The 18,553-nt window shown below is 45.5% G+C and overlaps 1 protein-coding gene across 4 annotated transcripts in view; it reads right to left on the bottom strand.

Annotated features, from left to right (window-relative positions):
- The window catches only part of LOXL3 (lysyl oxidase like 3), an 86,470-nt gene extending 69,390 nt beyond the window's left edge, over window positions 1-17,080 (bottom strand). For 3 of the 4 annotated variants that reach the window (XM_069977049.1, XM_069977050.1, XM_069977053.1), the window contains exon 1: window positions 17,048-17,080. In XM_069977049.1, the coding sequence (XP_069833150.1) occupies window positions 17,048-17,078 (31 nt within the window). In that variant the 5' untranslated portion in view covers window positions 17,079-17,080. The remainder of the gene's footprint in view (window positions 1-17,047) is intronic. The other variant, XM_069977051.1, reaches the window with a different exon arrangement.
- Between the last annotated feature and the right edge of the window lie 1,473 nt (window positions 17,081-18,553).

Here is an 18,553-nt window from a genome sequence, read left to right as displayed (position 1 = left end):
GCTGATATCAGTCACATATGATGTAATAGGAGGTTATATCAGTACTGGAGCGTTATAAGAGGAGCGGCTGATATCAGTCACATATGATTATATCAGTATTGGAGCGTTATAAGAGGAGCGGCTGATATCAGTCACATATGATGTAATAGGAGGATATATCAGTACTGGAGCGTTATAAGAGGAGCGGCTGATATCAGTCACATATGATGTAATAGGAGGTTATATCAGTGCTGGAGCGTTATAAGAGGAGCGGCTGATATCAGTCACATATGATGTAATAGGAGGATATATCAGTGCTGGAGCGTTATAAGAGGAGCGGCTGATATCAGTCACATATGATGTAATAAAAGGTTATAGCAGTACTGGAGCGTTATAAGAGGAGCGGCTGATATCAGTCACATATGATGTAATAGGAGGTTATAGCAGTACTGGAGCGTTATAAGAGGAGCGGCTGATATCAGTCACATATGATGTAATAGGAGGATATATCAGTACTGGAGCGTTATAAGAGGAGCGGCTGATATCAGTCACATATGATGTAATAGGAGGATATATCAGTACTGGAGCGTTATAAGAGGAGCGGCTGATATCAGTCACATATGATGTAAAAGGAGGATATATCAGTACTGGAGCGTTATAAGAGGAGCGGCTGATATCAGTCACATAGGATGTAATAGGAGGTTATATCAGTATTGGAGCGTTATAAGAGGAGCGGCTGATATCAGTCACATATGATGTAATAGGAGGTTATATCAGTACTGGAGCGTTATAAGAGGAGCGGCTGATATCAGTCACATATGATGTAATAGGAGGTTATATCAGTACTGGAGCGTTATAAGAGGAGCGGCTGATATCAGTCACATAGGATGTAATAGGAGGTTATATCAGTATTGGAGCGTTATAAGAGGAGCGGCTGATATCAGTCACATAGGATGTAATAGGAGGTTATAGCAGTACTGGAGCGTTATAAGAGGAGCGGCTGATATCAGTCACATATGATGTAAGAGGAGGTTATATCAGTACTGGAGCGTTATAAGAGGAGCGGCTGATATCAGTCACATATGATTATATCAGTATTGGAGCGTTATAAGAGGAGCGGCTGATATCAGTCACATATGATGTAATAGGAGGTTATATCAGTATTGGAGCGTTATAAGAGGAGCGGCTGATATCAGTCACATAAGATGTAATAGGAGGTTATATCAGTACTGGAGCGTTAAAAGAGGAGCGGCTGATATCAGTCACATAAGATGTAATGTCTGGAGGTTATATCAGTGCTAAAGCGTTATAAAAAGAGAAGCTGATATCAGTCACATGCACTGATCTCAGATATCAATGACCTACAAGACACCCCTGAGGGGCCACGCACATACAGGAGGGTATCATGGGAGATTAGGGAGGACACTGCCAAAAGGCAAAACACCCCCAAAAAATGTGACATCATCAAGACCACAAGTCCTGCCGATCCCTCAGACATGAAAGCAATTAACATACCTGAGATGAATGGAGCTCCTATACCGCACTGCTGGAGTGTTCCCTCAGGACTACAACCTGCATAATGCTCACTATGTATCTACAAGAGGAAAATCCACACCCCTCCCCCTAATTGTCTCCTTACCTCCGCTCATCCAGACAGGCCAGACGTGTACACACCAAAAAAGAGTTTCTGTAGAGGTCCTTGTGTACACTCTATGGTAGAGAGGACCCCACTGATCCTAAGAGCTTACACTCTATGGGAGAGAGGACACCACTAATCCTAAGAGCTTACACTCTATGGGAGAGAGGACCCCACTGATCCTAAGAGCTTACACTCTATGGGAGAGAGGACCCCATTGATCCTAAGAGATTACACTCTATGGGAGAGAGGAAACCACTGATCCTAAGAGCATAAACTCTATAAGAGAGGACCCCACTGATCCTAAGAGCTTACACTCTATGGGAGAGAGGACACCACTAATCCTAAGAGCTTACACTCTATAAGAGAGGTCCCACGGATCCTAAGAGCTTACACTCTATGGGAGAGAGGATACCACTGATCCTAAGAGCTTACACTCTATGGGAGAGAGGACCCCACTGATCCTAAGAGCTTACACTCTATGGGAGAGAGGACACCACTAATCCTAAGAGCTTACACTCTATAAGAGAGGTCCCACGGATCCTAAGAGCTTACACTCTATGGGAGAGAGGACACCACTGATCCTAAGAGCTTACACTCTATGGGAGAGAGGTTCCACTGATCCTAAGAGCTTACACTCTATGGGAGAGAGGTTCCACTGATCCGAAGAGCTTACACTCTATGGGAGAGAGGATACCACTGATCCGAAGAGCTTACACTCTATGGGAGAGAGGATACCACTGATCCTAAGAGCATACACTCTATAAGAGAGGACACCACTGATCCTAAGAGCTTACACTCTATGGGAGAGAGGACACCACTAATCCTAAGAGCTTACACTCTATGGGAGAGAGGACCCCACTGATCCTAAGAGCTTACACTCTATAAAAGAGGACACCACTGATCCTAAGAGCTTACACTCTATGGGAGAGAGGACACCACTGATCCTAAGAGCTTACACTCTATGGGAGAAAGGTTCCACTGATCCTAAGAGCTTACACTCTATGGGAGAGAGGTTCCACTGATCCTAAGAGCTTACACTCTATGGGAGAGAGGATACCACTGATCCTAAGAGCATACACTCTATAAGAGAGGACACCACTGATCCTAAGAGCTTACACTCTATGGGAGAGAGGACACCACTAATCCTAAGAGCTTACACTCTATGGGAGAGAGGACCCCACTGATCCTAAGAGCTTACACTCTATAAAAGAGGACACCACTGATCCTAAGAGCTTACACTCTATGGGAGAGAGGACACCACTAATCCTAAGAGCTTACACTCTATGGGAGAGAGGTTCCACTGATCCTAAGAGCTTACACTCTATGGGAGAGAGGATACCACTGATCCTAAGAGCTTACACTCTATGGGAGAGAGGACCCCACTGATCCTAAGAGCTTACACTCTATGGGAGAGATGATACCACTGATCCTAAGAGCTTACACTTTATAGGAGAGAGGACCCCACTGATCCGAAGAGCTTACACTCTATGGGAGAGAGGATACCACTGATCCGAAGAGCTTACACTCTATGGGAGAGAGGTTCCACTGATCCTAAGAGCTTACACTCTATGGGAGAGAGGTTCCACTGATCCTAAGAGCTTACACTCTATGGGAGAGAGGTTCCACTGATCCTAAGAGCTTACACTCTATGGGAGAGAGGACACCACTGATCCTAAGAGCTTACACTCTATAGGAGAGAGGACCCCACTGATCCGAAGAGCTTACACTCTATGGGAGAGAGGACCCCACTGATCCTAAGAGCTTACACTCTATAAAAGAGGACACCACTGATCCTAAGAGCTTACACTCTATGGGAGAGAGGATACCACTGATCCTAAGAGCTTACACTCTATGGGAGAGAGGACACCACTGATCCTAAGAGCTTACACTCTATGGGAGAGAGGTTCCACTGATCCTAAGAGCTTACACTCTATGGGAGAGAGGTCCCACAGATCCTAAGAGCTTACACTCTATGGGAGAGAGGTTCCACTGATACTAAGAGCTTACACTCTATGGGAGAGAGGACACCACTGATCCTAAGAGCTTACACTCTATGGGAGAGAGGACACCACTAATCCTAAGAGCTTACACTCTATAAAAGAGGACACCACTGATCCTAAGAGCTTACACTCTATGGGAGAGAGGACACCACTAATCCTAAGAGCTTACACTCTATGGGAGAGAGGACACCACTAATCCTAAGAGCTTACACTCTATAAAAGAGGACACCACTGATCCTAAGAGCTTACACTCTATGGGAGAGAGGACCCCACTGATCCTAAGAGCTTACACTCTATAGGAGAGAGGTTCCACTGATACTAAGAGCTTACACTCTATGGGAGAGAGGACACCACTGATCCTAAGAGCTTACACTCTATGGGAGAGAGGTTCCACTGATACTAAGAGCTTACACTCTATGGGAGAGAGGTCCCACAGATCCTAAGAGCTTACACTCTATGGGAGAGAGGTTCCACTGATACTAAGAGCTTACACTCTATGGGAGAGAGGTCCCACAGATCCTAAGAGCTTACACTCTATGGGAGAGAGGACCCCACTGATCCTAAGAGCTTACACTCTATGGGAGAGAGGACCCCACTGATCCTAAGAGCTTACACTCTATGGGAGAGAGGACCCCATTGATCCTAAGAGCTTACACTCTATGGGAGAGAGGACACCACTAATCCTAAGAGCTTACACTCTATGGGAGAGAGGACCCCACTGATCCTAAGAGCTTACACTCTATGGGAGAGAGGACCCCATTGATCCTAAGAGCTTACACTCTATGGGAGAGAGGACCCCATTGATCCTAAGAGCTTACACTCTATGGGAGAGAGGACACCACTAATCCTAAGAGCTTACACTCTATGGGAGAGATGATACCACTGATCCTAAGAGCTTACACTCTATGGGAGAGAGGACACCACTAATCCTAAGAGCTTACACTCTATGGGAGAGAGGACCCCATTGATCCTAAGAGCTTACACTCTATGGGAGAGAGGACACCACTAATCCTAAGAGCTTACACTCTATGGGAGAGAGGACCCCATTGATCCTAAGAGCTTACACTCTATGGGAGAGAGGATACCACTGATCCTAAGAGCTTACACTCTATGGGAGAGAGGACCCCATTGATCCTAAGAGCTTACACTCTATGGGAGAGAGGACACCACTGATCCTAAGAGCTTACACTCTATGGGAGAGAGGACACCACTGATCCTAAGAGCTTACACTCTATGGGAGAGATGATACCACTGATCCTAAGAGCTTACACTCTATGGGAGAGAGGACACCACTAATCCTAAGAGCTTACACTCTATGGGAGAGAGGACCCCATTGATCCTAAGAGCTTACACTCTATGGGAGAGAGGACACCACTAATCCTAAGAGCTTACACTCTATGGGAGAGAGGACCCCATTGATCCTAAGAGCTTACACTCTATGGGAGAGAGGAAACCACTGATCCTAAGAGCATAAACTCTATAAGAGAGGATACCACTGATCCTAAGAGCTTACACTCTATGGGAGAGAGGACCCCATTGATCCTAAGAGCTTACACTCTACGAAAGAGAGAGGACGCTGCTGACTACAAAACTTTACTCTTTTTACAACTTCTCTCCATGTCATTAAAAACATAAAAGCAGAAAAATCCCTTCTGCGCCGTCCAGACCGTCCTGTTATTTCCTTTCTTATAGTCTCAGGATAGATATATGTTCATTTTTAGTCAGGTATTGTAGATTAACCAACCACATCTGCTGGAAGTTTGTGCAAAGCATCTACCACTCTTTCAGTAAAGTAATATTTTCTCTTGTTGCTTCTGATCTTTCACCCAACTAACCTCTGATTTGTAAGTCAATTTATATTATAAAAATGACTCTTTACACCAGAAAAATACACTGTAAAGTCATGGCCACTAGGTGTCTCCCTTCCTTGCAACCTGATATCCACTGAATATTGTTAGGAGAAATCCGTCTCTAAAACAGCTAAATCAGCCAGCCAACTTAGTTCCATCCTACTTATGACCCTACGCTTTTGGTATGCTTGGAGAGAATGGTGTGAGAGTGCTACTTAACCCCTTAACGACATCGGGCGTACCCATACGCCCCCGTTGCCTGGGCTTTAACGCAAACGGGCGTATGGGTACGCCCGATGTTTCCCCGATCGCTGCGTGTTCACACACAGCGGTCGGGGAAGATGGCCTGCTATAATGTATAGCAGGCCATCTTAGCTTCACGGCACGGGGGGTGGTTAACACCCCCCGTGCTTACGATCGCCGCTATAGGCTGATCAATTCAGATCAGCCAATAGCGGCGATCGGAACCTTTCCGGGTCATCGGTGACCCGATGACCCGGAAAAAAATGGCGGTCGGTGCTGTCCGAGGACGGCACCGACCGCCATTACTGTAAAAAGTAATGTTGATCGCCGTGCCACCGGCCCGATCGCCGTGAACGGCCGGCCGGCCGTTCACGGCGATCGGGCCGGTGGCACGGCGATCAGAGTCCAGCAAAATAGTAAATACCTGCCCTGGACCCCTCAGCTAGAGAGCCGAGGGGTCCAGAGCAGGTATTTGTACATTACTCACCTGTCCCGGGCTCCTGATCGGCGTCTTCCGGGTTCGCGGCGTCCTCCGTCATTCCGTTCGGTCTTCGGGTCTTTCCGGCGGTCCTCGTCGTCTTCTTTCGGCTATTTTCGGCTCCAGCCTCGTCATTTTCCGGATTTTGCGCTCTGCTGCCCCCTAGCGGCTGATATGTGTAATACACTTATCAGCAGCTACAGGGATATTCAGAATATAAAAAAAATTATTTTTTTTTCCCAAATTTTTTTTTTTCTATTTTCCGCACCCTATCGCCGCTGAGTGTTGATCAGCATCGCACGAAAGTGCGCTGCTAATCAGCAACTCCTCCTTTTTGGCGTAGGGTGTTTTTTTTCTATATTCTACTGCCACGGTCTGCTTATAAGTGCCGGACACAATAGCGGCATTTATCAGCAACTCCTTTGTTGGCGTAAGTTTTTTTTTATACTTACTGTAAAAAAAAACACGTAAAAAACACTACATTACACCACACTACATTGAATAAAGTTTGACACTACACCACTACATACCCCATATACCAATCCCCATATAAAGATGGCCCCTAGGGTGTTTTCGGCGTCAGAGGGATACGTTATTATTGCCTCCGACACCGAAACAGCCAGTGAGGATGAATGGGGGGATCCTTCTTTCCTCCATTCATCCTCATCATCCTCATCATCCAGTGACGTGTCTGGGGGTAGCGTAGCGTACGCTGCCCCCCAGACACGTCTTTTCCGCCAGTACCGTCCCAATAAGAGATGGCGGTATGGTGTGAAATTCTACAAACTCTGTGAGAGTACCTCAGGGTACACTTACAGATTTCGGGTACGTGCAAACTGCGGAATGGCGAAGGATAACCCTTTGTGCATTCCGCAGCTGGCACCCGCCGGCGGACTGATGCGGGCGCATGTCTCTATCCGTGTCATAGACTCCATTCTATGCACGGGCGGAATCCGTCGTCCATCCAAAGAATGAACACGTTGGACGGAGAGCGGAATCCGCCCGTGCATAGAATGGAGTCTATGACACGTGTGGAGACGTGCGCCCGCATCAGTCCGCCGGCGGGTGCCAACTGTGAAATGCACGAAGGGTTATCTGTCGCGATTCCGCAGTGTGCATGTACCCTTAGAGTGTATGAAGGAAGGGACACCCGAATCCAGCCCCCAGATGCCCCCAGATGCCCCCTCCCCCCCCCCCATCCTCGGAGTTAATGGGGAGATCGTCCGGGAACTGATCTTCCCACTGCTGGATAAAGGTCACCACCTGTACAGGGATAACTTTTATACCAGCACCCCCTCTTCCGGTCCCTCGCTGCCCTGTAGCTTGCGGCACGATCCGTAAATATCAGAAGTAGTAATAGTGCCCTAATATTTAGCAGCCATGGAGCGGACCCAGCACTTCTGGATATGAAGGACCCCGTATCGCACCAGGACAACATTCTCCAGGTGACGTCCCCCACACTGGAGAACAGGAGACCCCAGAAGAAGTGCAGAGTGTGGGGTAACAGGGGGATCAGGAAGGACACCATTTTCCAGTGTGACACCTGTCCTGATCGCCCAGACCTCTGCATACTGGATCGCTCCAAGGCGCACCACACGTCACTGGGGTTCTACATTATCTAAATTCTGTCCCTTATTCCTATTTCAGGGGTCACGTTGATTCAGGGATTATTCTGATCGCCATTATGGATTCGGGAAGGAATTTTTCCCCTGTGATGAGGCTACTGTCGTCTGCCTTACGAGGGTTTTTTGCCTTCCTCTGGATCAACACAGGTTGAATTTGATGGACACCTGTCATTTCCAACCTTATAAACTAATAATTGGCCTAATACCCCCAAATAAATTAATAATTGTCCCTTTTCCCCAGCTAAATAGGTATGGCCGCCATTCCCATTAGAGGATGCCATGATGCAATTACAAAGCCTCTGTGCAGCCAGGACAGTAGAAACCCCCCACAAGTGACCCCATTCTGGAAACTACACCCCATATGGAATCTAACAAGGGGGTCAGCGGGGATATGGCCCCCTGGTGACGGCCACATTTGGGACGTGAAAATGAAAAAAATTGTATTTTTTATTTTCTCGGCACATGTTCCACTTATGTGCCAGTCACCAGTGGGGTCCATATGCTCACTGCACCCCTTGTTAGATTCCTTATGGGGTGTAGTTTCCAGAATGGGGTCACTTGTCGGGGGTTTCTACTGACCTGGCAGCACAGGAGCTTTGTAATTGCGACATGGCCTCCATCCTCCATTCCAGCCTCTAAATGGCGCTCTGTCCCTTTGGTGGCTTGCCCTGTGCCCATATGGCACATTATGCCCACATGTGGGGTATTTTCGTACTCAGGGGACACTACCCTACACGTTTTGTGTTCATTTTCTTTTTTAACCCCTTGTGGAAATGGAAAAAAATCAAGGCTAGACCAACATTTAGTGTAATTTTTGTAAAATTTTTACTCTAAATTATTAATCTTGTCATGTTTTTTCATTTTCACAAGGGGTTAAAAGATAAAAAAAAACATTTAATGTGTAGAGCAATTTCCCCTGAGTACGGAAATACCCCACATGTGGACATAAAGCGCCATGCGGGTGAAGGGTAAGCCTCCGAAGGGAAGAAGCGCCATTTGGTTTTTGAAGGCTGGATTTGGATGGAATGGATTTCGAGGGGCCATGTTGCATTCAAAAGGCCCCTGTGTTGCCAAGACAGTTGAAACCCCCCACAAGTGACCCCATTATGGAAACTGCACCCCTCAAGGAATGTAACAAGGGGTGTAGTGAGCATATGGACCCCACTGGTGACGGACACAAATGTGGAACAATGTGGCGTGAAAATGAAATATTACATTTTTTACACTATAATGTTGGTCTAGCCTTGAATTTATCATTTTCACAAGGGGTTAAAAGAGGAGAAAAAAAACAAAATGTGTAGCGCAATTTCCCCCGAGTCCGTAAATACCCCACATGTGGACATAAAGCGCCATGCGGGTGCAGGGTAAGCCTCCGAAGGGAAGGAGCGCCATTTGGTTTTTGAAGGCTGGATTTGGATGGAATGGATTTCGAGGGGCCATGTTGCATTCAAAAGGCCCCTGTGTTGCCAAGACAGTTGAAACCCCCCACAAGTGACCCCATTATGGAAACTGCACCCCTCAAGGAATGTAACAAGGGGTGTAGTGAGCATATGGACCCCACTGGTGACGGGCACAAATGTGGAACAATGTGGCGTGAAAATGAAATATTACATTTTTTACACTATAATGTTGGTTTAGCCTTGAATTTATCATTTTCACAAGGGGTTAAAAGAGAAAAAAACACACAATATGTGTAGAGCAATTTCCCCCGAGTCCGTAAATACCCCACATGTGGACATAAAGCGCCATGTGGGTGCAGGGCAAGCCTCCGAAGGGAAGGAGCGCCATTTGGATTTTGGAGGTTGGATTTGGCTAGAATGGATGATGAACGCCATGTCGCATTTACAGAGCCCTCGTGCTGCCAAAACACTGGAAACCCCCCACAAGTGACCCCATTCTGGAAACTGCACCCCTCAGGGAATCTAACAAGGGGTGCAGTGAGGATATGGACCCCTTGATGACGGACACATTTGTGCCATGAAAGTGAAAAAATGAAATTTTTCCCTTTCACGTCACATTGTTCCACATTTGTGCCCGTCACCAGTGGGGTCCATATGCTTACTGCACCCCTTGTTAGATTCCTTGAGGGGTGTAGTTTCCAGAATGGAATCACTTGTGGGGGGTTTCCAGTGTCTTGGCAGCACGAGGGCTCTGTAAATGCGACATGGCCCTTGAAATCCTTTTCAGTGAAATCCAGCTTCCAAAAGCCAATTGGCGCTCCTTCCCTTTGGAGGCTCGTCCTGCGCCCGCTTGGCCCTTTATCGCCACATGTGGGGTATTTTCGTACTCGGGAGAAACTGCGCTACACATTTTTTGTCTTTTTTTGCCTCTTATCCCTTTAAGAAAATGAAAAATTGAAGGCTAGAACAACGTTTTAGTGTAAAAAATAATTTTTTCTTTTTTCACGCCATATTGTTCGGAAAATCTGTGAAGCACCTGTGGGGTCCAGATGCTCACCGCACCCCTTGTTACATTCCTTGAGGGGTGTAGTTTTCTAAATGGTGTCCCTTTAGGGGTGTTTTTTAGGTTTTGGCACCCCAGAGCCTCTGCCAACCTGAAGTGGTACAGTCAGAAATGACCAAATATAACGGAGGCATTGAAATTCACTAGGCGCTCCCTTATATCTGAGGCTTGTGGTTGCGTCAAATAGCGCAATAGGGTCACATATGGGGTATTTCTATAAACTGCAGAAACGGGGCAATAATTATTGGGGTGCATTTCTCTGGTAATAGGTTTATAATTATGAAAAATATTGGATTACAATAAAATCTCTGCACAGAAAATTAAAATTTTCAAATTCCTTACACACTTCGCTTTTATTTCTGTGACTCCCCTAAAGGGTTAAAACACTTTCTGGATGTGCTTTTGCAGAGTTTGGGGGGTGCAGTTTCTGAAATGGGGTGCTTTGTGGGGCTTTCTAACATACAGGCCCCTCAAATACACTTTAAACCTGAACAGGTCCCTAAAAATATCTGATTTTGAAATTTTACTGAAAATTTGGAAATTTGCTGCTAATGTTTTAAGCTTCCTATCGTCTAAAAAAAATGAAAGATAGTTTAATAAATGCCGCCAACATAAAGTAGACATGTTGCTAATGCTATTTAATATATAATTTATGTGGTATAACCACTTTCTGTATACGCAAAAAAGTTTCAAAGTTGGAAAAATGCATTTTTTCACATTTTTTCACATTATTTGGGTTTTTTTCATAAAGATTCGTTATGAGTATCGACTCCAATTTACCAGAAATGTAAAGTACAATGTGTCACGAGAAAACAATCTCAGAATCAGCCGGATAGGTAAAAGCATCCCGAAGGTATTAATGACTAAAGTGACACTGGTCATATTCATAAAATTTGTCTCTGTCATTAAGGCCATTTCAGGCTCTGTCCTTAAGGGGTTAAGAGTGTTTTATATGGGCCAATTATCACCAACGAGCGTTGCTACAAACAATCAGCCCATTAAAAAGTGAAAGCGATCAGAAAAGGCCGGTTTGTCAGCTGATTGTATCTCTTGTCCAGCCCTTAAAACTCTTTATCGGCTGCACATCTCCCTGTGTATTTAAATGGCCGCACAAACGATACAGGGATCATTCAAGCAGCCCAGCCACTCGAATAATTTTGATGTGCAAAGGCACCGCAAAGGAACACTTGGTTGTGGCTGCAGATGGTCGAAGATTGCCAGGTGTAAAAGGACCATTACAGTCTTCAGGATTGTAAGTAGTACTCTCAGGATTTCTGCACTGGAATGGTTTTGCCTTGGCAGGGGCACTCTGTGCCATACCTTGTCCTCTGCCTATTTGTTTTTGTGGACCAACATGAGCTTGACATAACTCTGACCCCAAAACACATCACTTTGGCACCTAAGTCATCATTTCCAAGAGGCAGTGTACAAGGTAATTTGTAGATGGTATTGGTTCCTTCCTGTCTTTATGCCGACCTGTTGGCGATGTGGCTCTGCTGATGGAACCTTTCTGCATAGGATGTCCCTTTTTGGATCAAGGTGATTAGTGTGAACAGTGACCTTAAGATGTCTATGGGACCTGCCCTCTTTCTTCTCCATTATGAGTTTTCTCTGACTGCTTACAAATACTTTCTAGTTATGGCAGCCTGCGCTCACATCCCTTTGCTCTGGAAAAAGCAGGACTCTTCTTCTACCGCCCTATGACCATTGAAGGTCAAGGACTTGATGTATATGGTGAATTTGACAGCTAGTTTACAAGACGCTCCTGACCATTTTTATTGGACCCGACTCCTGAGGAGAGTTTCAGGAGATTGCCACTTACAGGCATCTTTTACCATCTTATAGACTGCTTTAACTTAATTTAGTGTCATGACCTTTTCACTATCCCCCTGGGTGTCTGTAGACAGACATCCTCCCCTTACTGTTCCTAATTCCCCCTCCCTTTCTGTTTCTCTCCACTTTCCCCTTTCTTCTATTGCCTTCTTTCCTTTCTGTCTTCTTCTACTGCTTTTTGTCTCCCCTTTCCTTTATCTTTTCTATTGCTTTCTTCTTTCCTCTGTTCTCTTCCTCTTCCCTATCTACTTGTATTGCTTACTTCTTTTTCTTCCTATTCCTTTTCTCTTCCCTCTCTTCTTGTATTGCTTTCTTTTCTTCCCTCTTCTTCTATTGCTTTCTTCTCTTCTTCCTTTTCTCTCTTCTTCTACTGCTTTCTTTTTGTCTCACCTTTCCTTTCTTATATCCTCTATTCTCTTCCATATCTTCTTGTATTGCTTACTTCTCTTTTTCTTCCTATTCATTTTCTCTTCCCGTTCTTCTTGTATTGCTTTCTTCTCTTTCCTCTTCTTTTGCTTTCTTCCCTTATTCCCTTTCTTCTCTTCTTCTATTGGTTTCTTCTCTTTTTCCCTTCATCAATTGCAGTCTTCTCTTTCCTCTCTTCTCATCTTCTGTATGTCCACAGTGCTACACTGTAACCTCCTCTTCCTTTAGCTTGTTGTCTTTATTATTATTAGAGCTTACTTTAAACAGGCACTGTCATTGTCAACAAATAATGGTAAATCAGCAACTATAGGAATTGGACTTCAGATGCAGGCAGTCTAACCCTCTACATACTACAACCTCAATTCCAAAAAGGATGGGACACTAAACAAATTGTAAATAAAAACTGAATGCAATGATGTGGAGTAGGGCTGGGCGATATGGCCTAAAATTTATAGCACGATATAATTTGATGCATGCACGATATATCAATTTTTTTGTGTGTGTATACAACATCAGCCCCATGCCATTTTTTGCCATCATCCTGTCTCCCAGCCAGCACCATCATCCCTTATGTCAGGGCTTGACAAATTTAAGCAGAATCTAGGAGCCAAGGTTTTTTTTATACTTCTAAAGCGTTATTTTCAACGACGAAAATAACACATCTTAAATAAACAATAAAGAAGACTAGAACCAAACAGCATGGGCATTAACAAGATAATTTGACACACACCACGGCACACCCACGTGCCATCAGCGGCTCAGCCCTGTGCAATCAGCCCCCTTTGTGCCATCTCTGTGCCATCAGCCCCCCCTTGTGCTAGTCATCAGCCCTCCCCTGTGCAATCAGCCACCCCTGGTGCCAGTCATCAGCCCTCCCCTGTGCCAGTCATCAGCCCTCCCCTATGCCTTCAGCCCCCCTTGTGCCAGTTATCACCCCCCTTGCCAGTCATCAGCCTTCCCCTGTGCCATCAGCCCACTCTGTGCCAGTTATCAGCCCCCCTTGTGCCAGTCATCAGCCTTTCCCTGTGCCATCAGCCCCTATTTGTGCCAGTTATCAGCCCCTCCTTGTGCCAGTTATCAGCCCCCCTTGTGCCAGTCATCAGCCTTTCCCTGTGCCATCAGCCCCTATTTGTGCCAGTTATCAGCCCCTCCTTGTGCCAGTTATCAGCCCCCCTTGTGCCAGTCATCAGCCTTTCCCTGTGCCATCAGCCCCTCCTTGTGCCAGTAATCAGCCCCTCCTTGTGCCAGTTATCAGCCTTCCCCTGTGCCATCAGCCCACCCTGTGCCAGTCATCAGCCCTCCCCTGTGCCATCAGCCCCCCCTTGTGCCAGTCATCAGCCCCCCTTGCCAGTCATCAGCCTTCCCCTGTGCCAGTTATCAGTCCTCCCCTTTGCCAGTTATCAGCCCCCCCTTGCCAGTTATCAGCCCCCCGTTGCCAGTCATCAGCCCCCCCCACCCCGGTGCCAGTCATCTCCCCCTCCCCTATGCCATCATCAGCTTTCCCTATGTGCCAGCCAAGCCCCATGCCATTGCCACATCATGTCCCCCCAGCCAGGGCCATCATCAGCCCCATGCCATAGCCATCTGCACCCCCCGACCCCTCTGCTACTTACCTTTCCTGCAGGGCTGGCTGATGGAGTCCGCGAGGCGAGACAGGCCGCGTCTTCTTCCCAGCATGCACTGGGAGAGACCTGACATCACACGCATCGTCAGCTAGCGCGCTGACGATGCGTGGATGAAAGGCCCTGCAGCGCGGTACCACGGAGCGGTAAGTGAGAAGCTTATTCACTACCGCTCCGTGGGCATGTATCGCGATATGACGATATCCCGAAAATCTATATCGTCATCCGAATTGATGACGATATTTTTGCATATCGTTCATATCGCCCAGCCCTAATGTGGAGGTATCATCATCTAATATTTTATTCAGAATAGAACACAAATCACAGATAAAACTGAGAGAATGTATCATTTTAAGTCAAAGATATGTTGTTTCAAAATTTCATTGTCTACAAATCCCCAAAAAGTTGGGACCATGCCGTTTTTACCACTGTGTGGCATCTCCCCTACTTTTTACAATAGTCAACAGACGTCAGGAGACAGAGACCAGTTTCTCAAGTTTAGAAATAGGAATGCTCTCCTATTTATGTATAATACAGGCCTCTAACTGTTCAATCGTCTTGGGACTTATTTGTCGCACCTTTCTCTATATGATGCGCCAAATGTTCTCTATAGGTGAAAGATCTGGACTGCAGGCTGCCATTTCATACCCAGATCCTTCTCCTACTTAGCCATGATGTTGTGATTGCTGCAGAATGTGTTCTGGCACTATCTTGTAGAAAAATGCTGGGTCTTCCCTTAAAAAGCTGATGTCTAGATGGGAGCATATGTTGTTCTAGAACCTTAACATAGCTCTGCATTAATGGTGTCTTTCCAGACATGAAATCTGCCCATGCCACAAGCACTCCATACCATGCAACCCCATACCATCAGTGATGCAGGTTTCTCAACGGAGCGTTGATAACTTGGGTTGTCCTTGTCCTCTCTGGTCCGGATGACATGGCATCCCACTGCTACATAAAGAACTTCAAATCGTGACTCATCCTACCACAGAACAGTTTTCCATTTTGCCACACTCCATTTTAAATGACCCCTGGCCCAATACAAACAGCTGAGCTTGTGGAGCTTGCTTAGAAATGGCTTCCTCTTTGCACTGTAGAGTTTCAGCTGGAAACAGCGGATGGCACGGTGGATTGTGGTCACTGACAATGCTTTCTGGAAGTATTCCTGTTATTTCCTTGACAGTGGCGTTCCTGTTTGAGGTGCAGTGACGTTTAAGGACCCAGAGATCACCAGCATCAAGTAGAGTTTTACAGCCTTGACCCTTACGCACAGCGATTGTTCCAGATTCTCTGAATCTTCTGATGATGTTATGTATGGTTGAGGATGATAACTTGAAATTCTTTGCTATTTTACGCTGGGTAACACCACCCTGGTATTGCTGCACTATCTTTCTGCACAATAATGGTGGTCCTCTTACCATTTTGGCTTCAGAGAGACATTGACACTCTGAGTAGCTCTTTTTATACCCAAGCATGTTGTCAATTCACCTAATTAGTGTTGATTGGTCTTCCTGCTGTTCGTTATACGCTCAATGTAATTTTTTCAGGCACTTCTTGCTGGTTGTCCCAACTTTTTGGGGATTTATAGACACTGTGATATTTTGAAACAACTTATTTTTCACTTAAAATGATACACTCTCAGTTTAAACTTTTGATCTGTGATTTGTGTTCTATTCTGAATAAAATATTAGATGTTGGCACCTCCACATCATTGTATTCAGTTTTTATACACAATTTGTTTAGTGTCCCAACTTTTTTGGAGTTGAGGTTGTACAATGAGTAGCAATCGTGGCATGTAAAGGGTTGTCAGGTGGGGGTCCGAACTGCAACATTAGTCTTGAGACATATAAAAGGGAGATATGATTGATTGACTTAAAAATATATATGGCCCCTACAAGAAATAAATGTTCTTGGAAATAATGTTCCAAGTAAAAACCCCACAAAGGACAAGAAAGGTTTAAGGCCCTATTCGACGGAACGATTATCGTCCGTATTCGGCTGCTACGGACGATAATCGTCCCGTGGAATAGAGTGCAACGATCAGCCGACATCGGTCATGTCGGCTGATTGTTGCAGTCGCTTGTTTTTCAATATGTTGAAAAACAAGCGACTGATATAGCAGCGATCTGCTGCCATTGCTCCGTTGAATAGGAGCATAGGCAGCAGACACTGCTGTATCCTATGGGCTGCCCGGACGATCAGCGATCACCCGGGCAGCCCCCCCGCAGCTCCCCGCCCGCACTCACCGCTCGCTGCAGCCGCGATGAATAGCGGCGGCAGCAAACGGGGAACGAGGAGCAAACGAGCGCTGACAGCGCTCGTTTGCTCCTCTAGACGGCCCGTGAAATAGGGTCATTAATCTCCGGAGGCAAGAAGCCTTCTTTACCATCATAACAGAGAATCTGTGGAATAATCACATAAACAACAGTAGAGGGTTCACAACAGGCTTAGACAACTTCATAGAAAAAAAATAAAATAAATGCATATGCATGGAATCTACCCATTCATGTGGACCTTATGGACGGGGAAGGCAAGTAATGGATTTGTTGCCCACCAGGCATGATGTACTGTATCAATATCATGCTGGCATCAGGGAAACTTTTTGAATTGCTGCAGCACTGTAATGCTCTTTAAACACCAAAAGTTCAGCTGGGCACCACAGCTAGCCAAAAGGGCACTTTATTAACGATTATACTTTTCAAAGATTCAAAGAGTTTCCCTGCTGCCGACAAGATATTGATACATCATGCCAGGTGGGGAACCAATCCATTACTTCTATTACCATTACAGACATGTAAAAGCAGCCTCCCTTCCCTTCATCCATCCCCCCCTTTTTTCATTGGTACTATACTGTAACCATGTATGTACTTTGTGGTGCATTTCACTTACCATGGCAGCTGGAGGCCTCCGAGAATGACATGACACATCTGCAAAGGATTTAGAGAGGATTGGTTCCAGAAGGCCAAATTAAAAGAACTTTTTAATAATCTTAATTAAATATTTTTTACCATTCTGCTGCTAATTCTGGCAACATGAGAAAATGTTTTCTCACCATAGTAAGGCGAGCATGCGTGGGTGACCATCAAAAACTGACAGCCGAACGATCGGCCAACAATTGTAGGACTGGCAGAATTTTTTTTTTTATTCTTTTTGTATATTTTGTACTTCCAGGGCAGCTGAAACAAGTTACAAGATCCGCTGTAGATTTGATGGTGCAGATCCGCAGCAGATTTGACTAAAAAACTGTACACAGCATCAAATCTGCTGCGGAATTTGTACGTGTAAACGCACCCTGAAGGAATGTTTAAACCAAATAAAAAAAATGTAAAAATAAAATAGGTTTGTGGAAAACACATTAGAAGTCCAGCAGGATGCAACAATTCCCTCTAAGGGAAGAAATATACAAAGGTTAGAACATAAAAATGAAATAGGTTTGTTTGTGCAGAAGATATAACTGAAGGCAGAACGATCGTTCAGTGTTACTTATAGAACCATAATGGCCTCGGTTAACAAGGTACTCTCCACTCTGCCGAGGTGGGGGCTGCTGGTAAAATGCTTAACTCTCCCAATAATTTCAATGAGGCTTGTTACTCGAGTCAAGTAGTCAAGTATTAAAAAATACAGTACTCCACTTGAGTAACGAGCACTCAAGCATTTTAGTACTTGCTCAACTCTACTCCTCACCACTATATTCCTCATCATCTCCTCACCATTATATTCCTCATCTCCTCACTATTATCCCTCATAATTATCTCACCATTATATCCCCCATCATCTCCTCACCACTATATCCTCCATCTCCTCACCACTATATCCTCCATCTCCTCACCACTATATCCTCCATCTCCTCACCACTATATCCTCCATCTCCTCACTACTATATCCCCCATCTCCTCACCACTATATCCTCCATCTCCTCACTACTATATCCTCCATCATCTCCTCACCACTATATCCCCCATCTCCTCACCACTATATCCTCCATCTCCTCACTACTATATCCTCCATCATCTCCTCACTACTATATCCCCCATCATCTCCTCACCACTATATCCTCCATCAACTCCTCACCACTATATCCTCCATCTCCTCACCACTATATCCTCCATCATCTCCTCACCACTATATCCTCCATCATCTCCTCACCACTATATCCTCCATCTCCTCACTACTATATCCTCCATCATCTCCTCACCACTATATCCTCCATCATCTCCTCACCACTATATCCTCCATCATCTCCTCACCACTATATCCTCCATCATCTCCTCACCACTATATCCTCCATCATCTCCTCACCACTATATCCCCCATCATCTCCTCACCACTATATCCCCATCATCTCCTCACCACTATATCCTCCATCTCCTCACTACTATATCCCCCATCATCTCC

Source organism: Dendropsophus ebraccatus, chromosome 7 (genome assembly GCF_027789765.1).
Source record: "Dendropsophus ebraccatus isolate aDenEbr1 chromosome 7, aDenEbr1.pat, whole genome shotgun sequence".
NCBI classification, from domain to species: domain Eukaryota; kingdom Metazoa; phylum Chordata; class Amphibia; order Anura; family Hylidae; genus Dendropsophus; species Dendropsophus ebraccatus.
The sequence above is the reverse complement of the archived record's forward strand: the minus strand, read 5'-3'. Positions and strand labels throughout refer to the sequence as shown.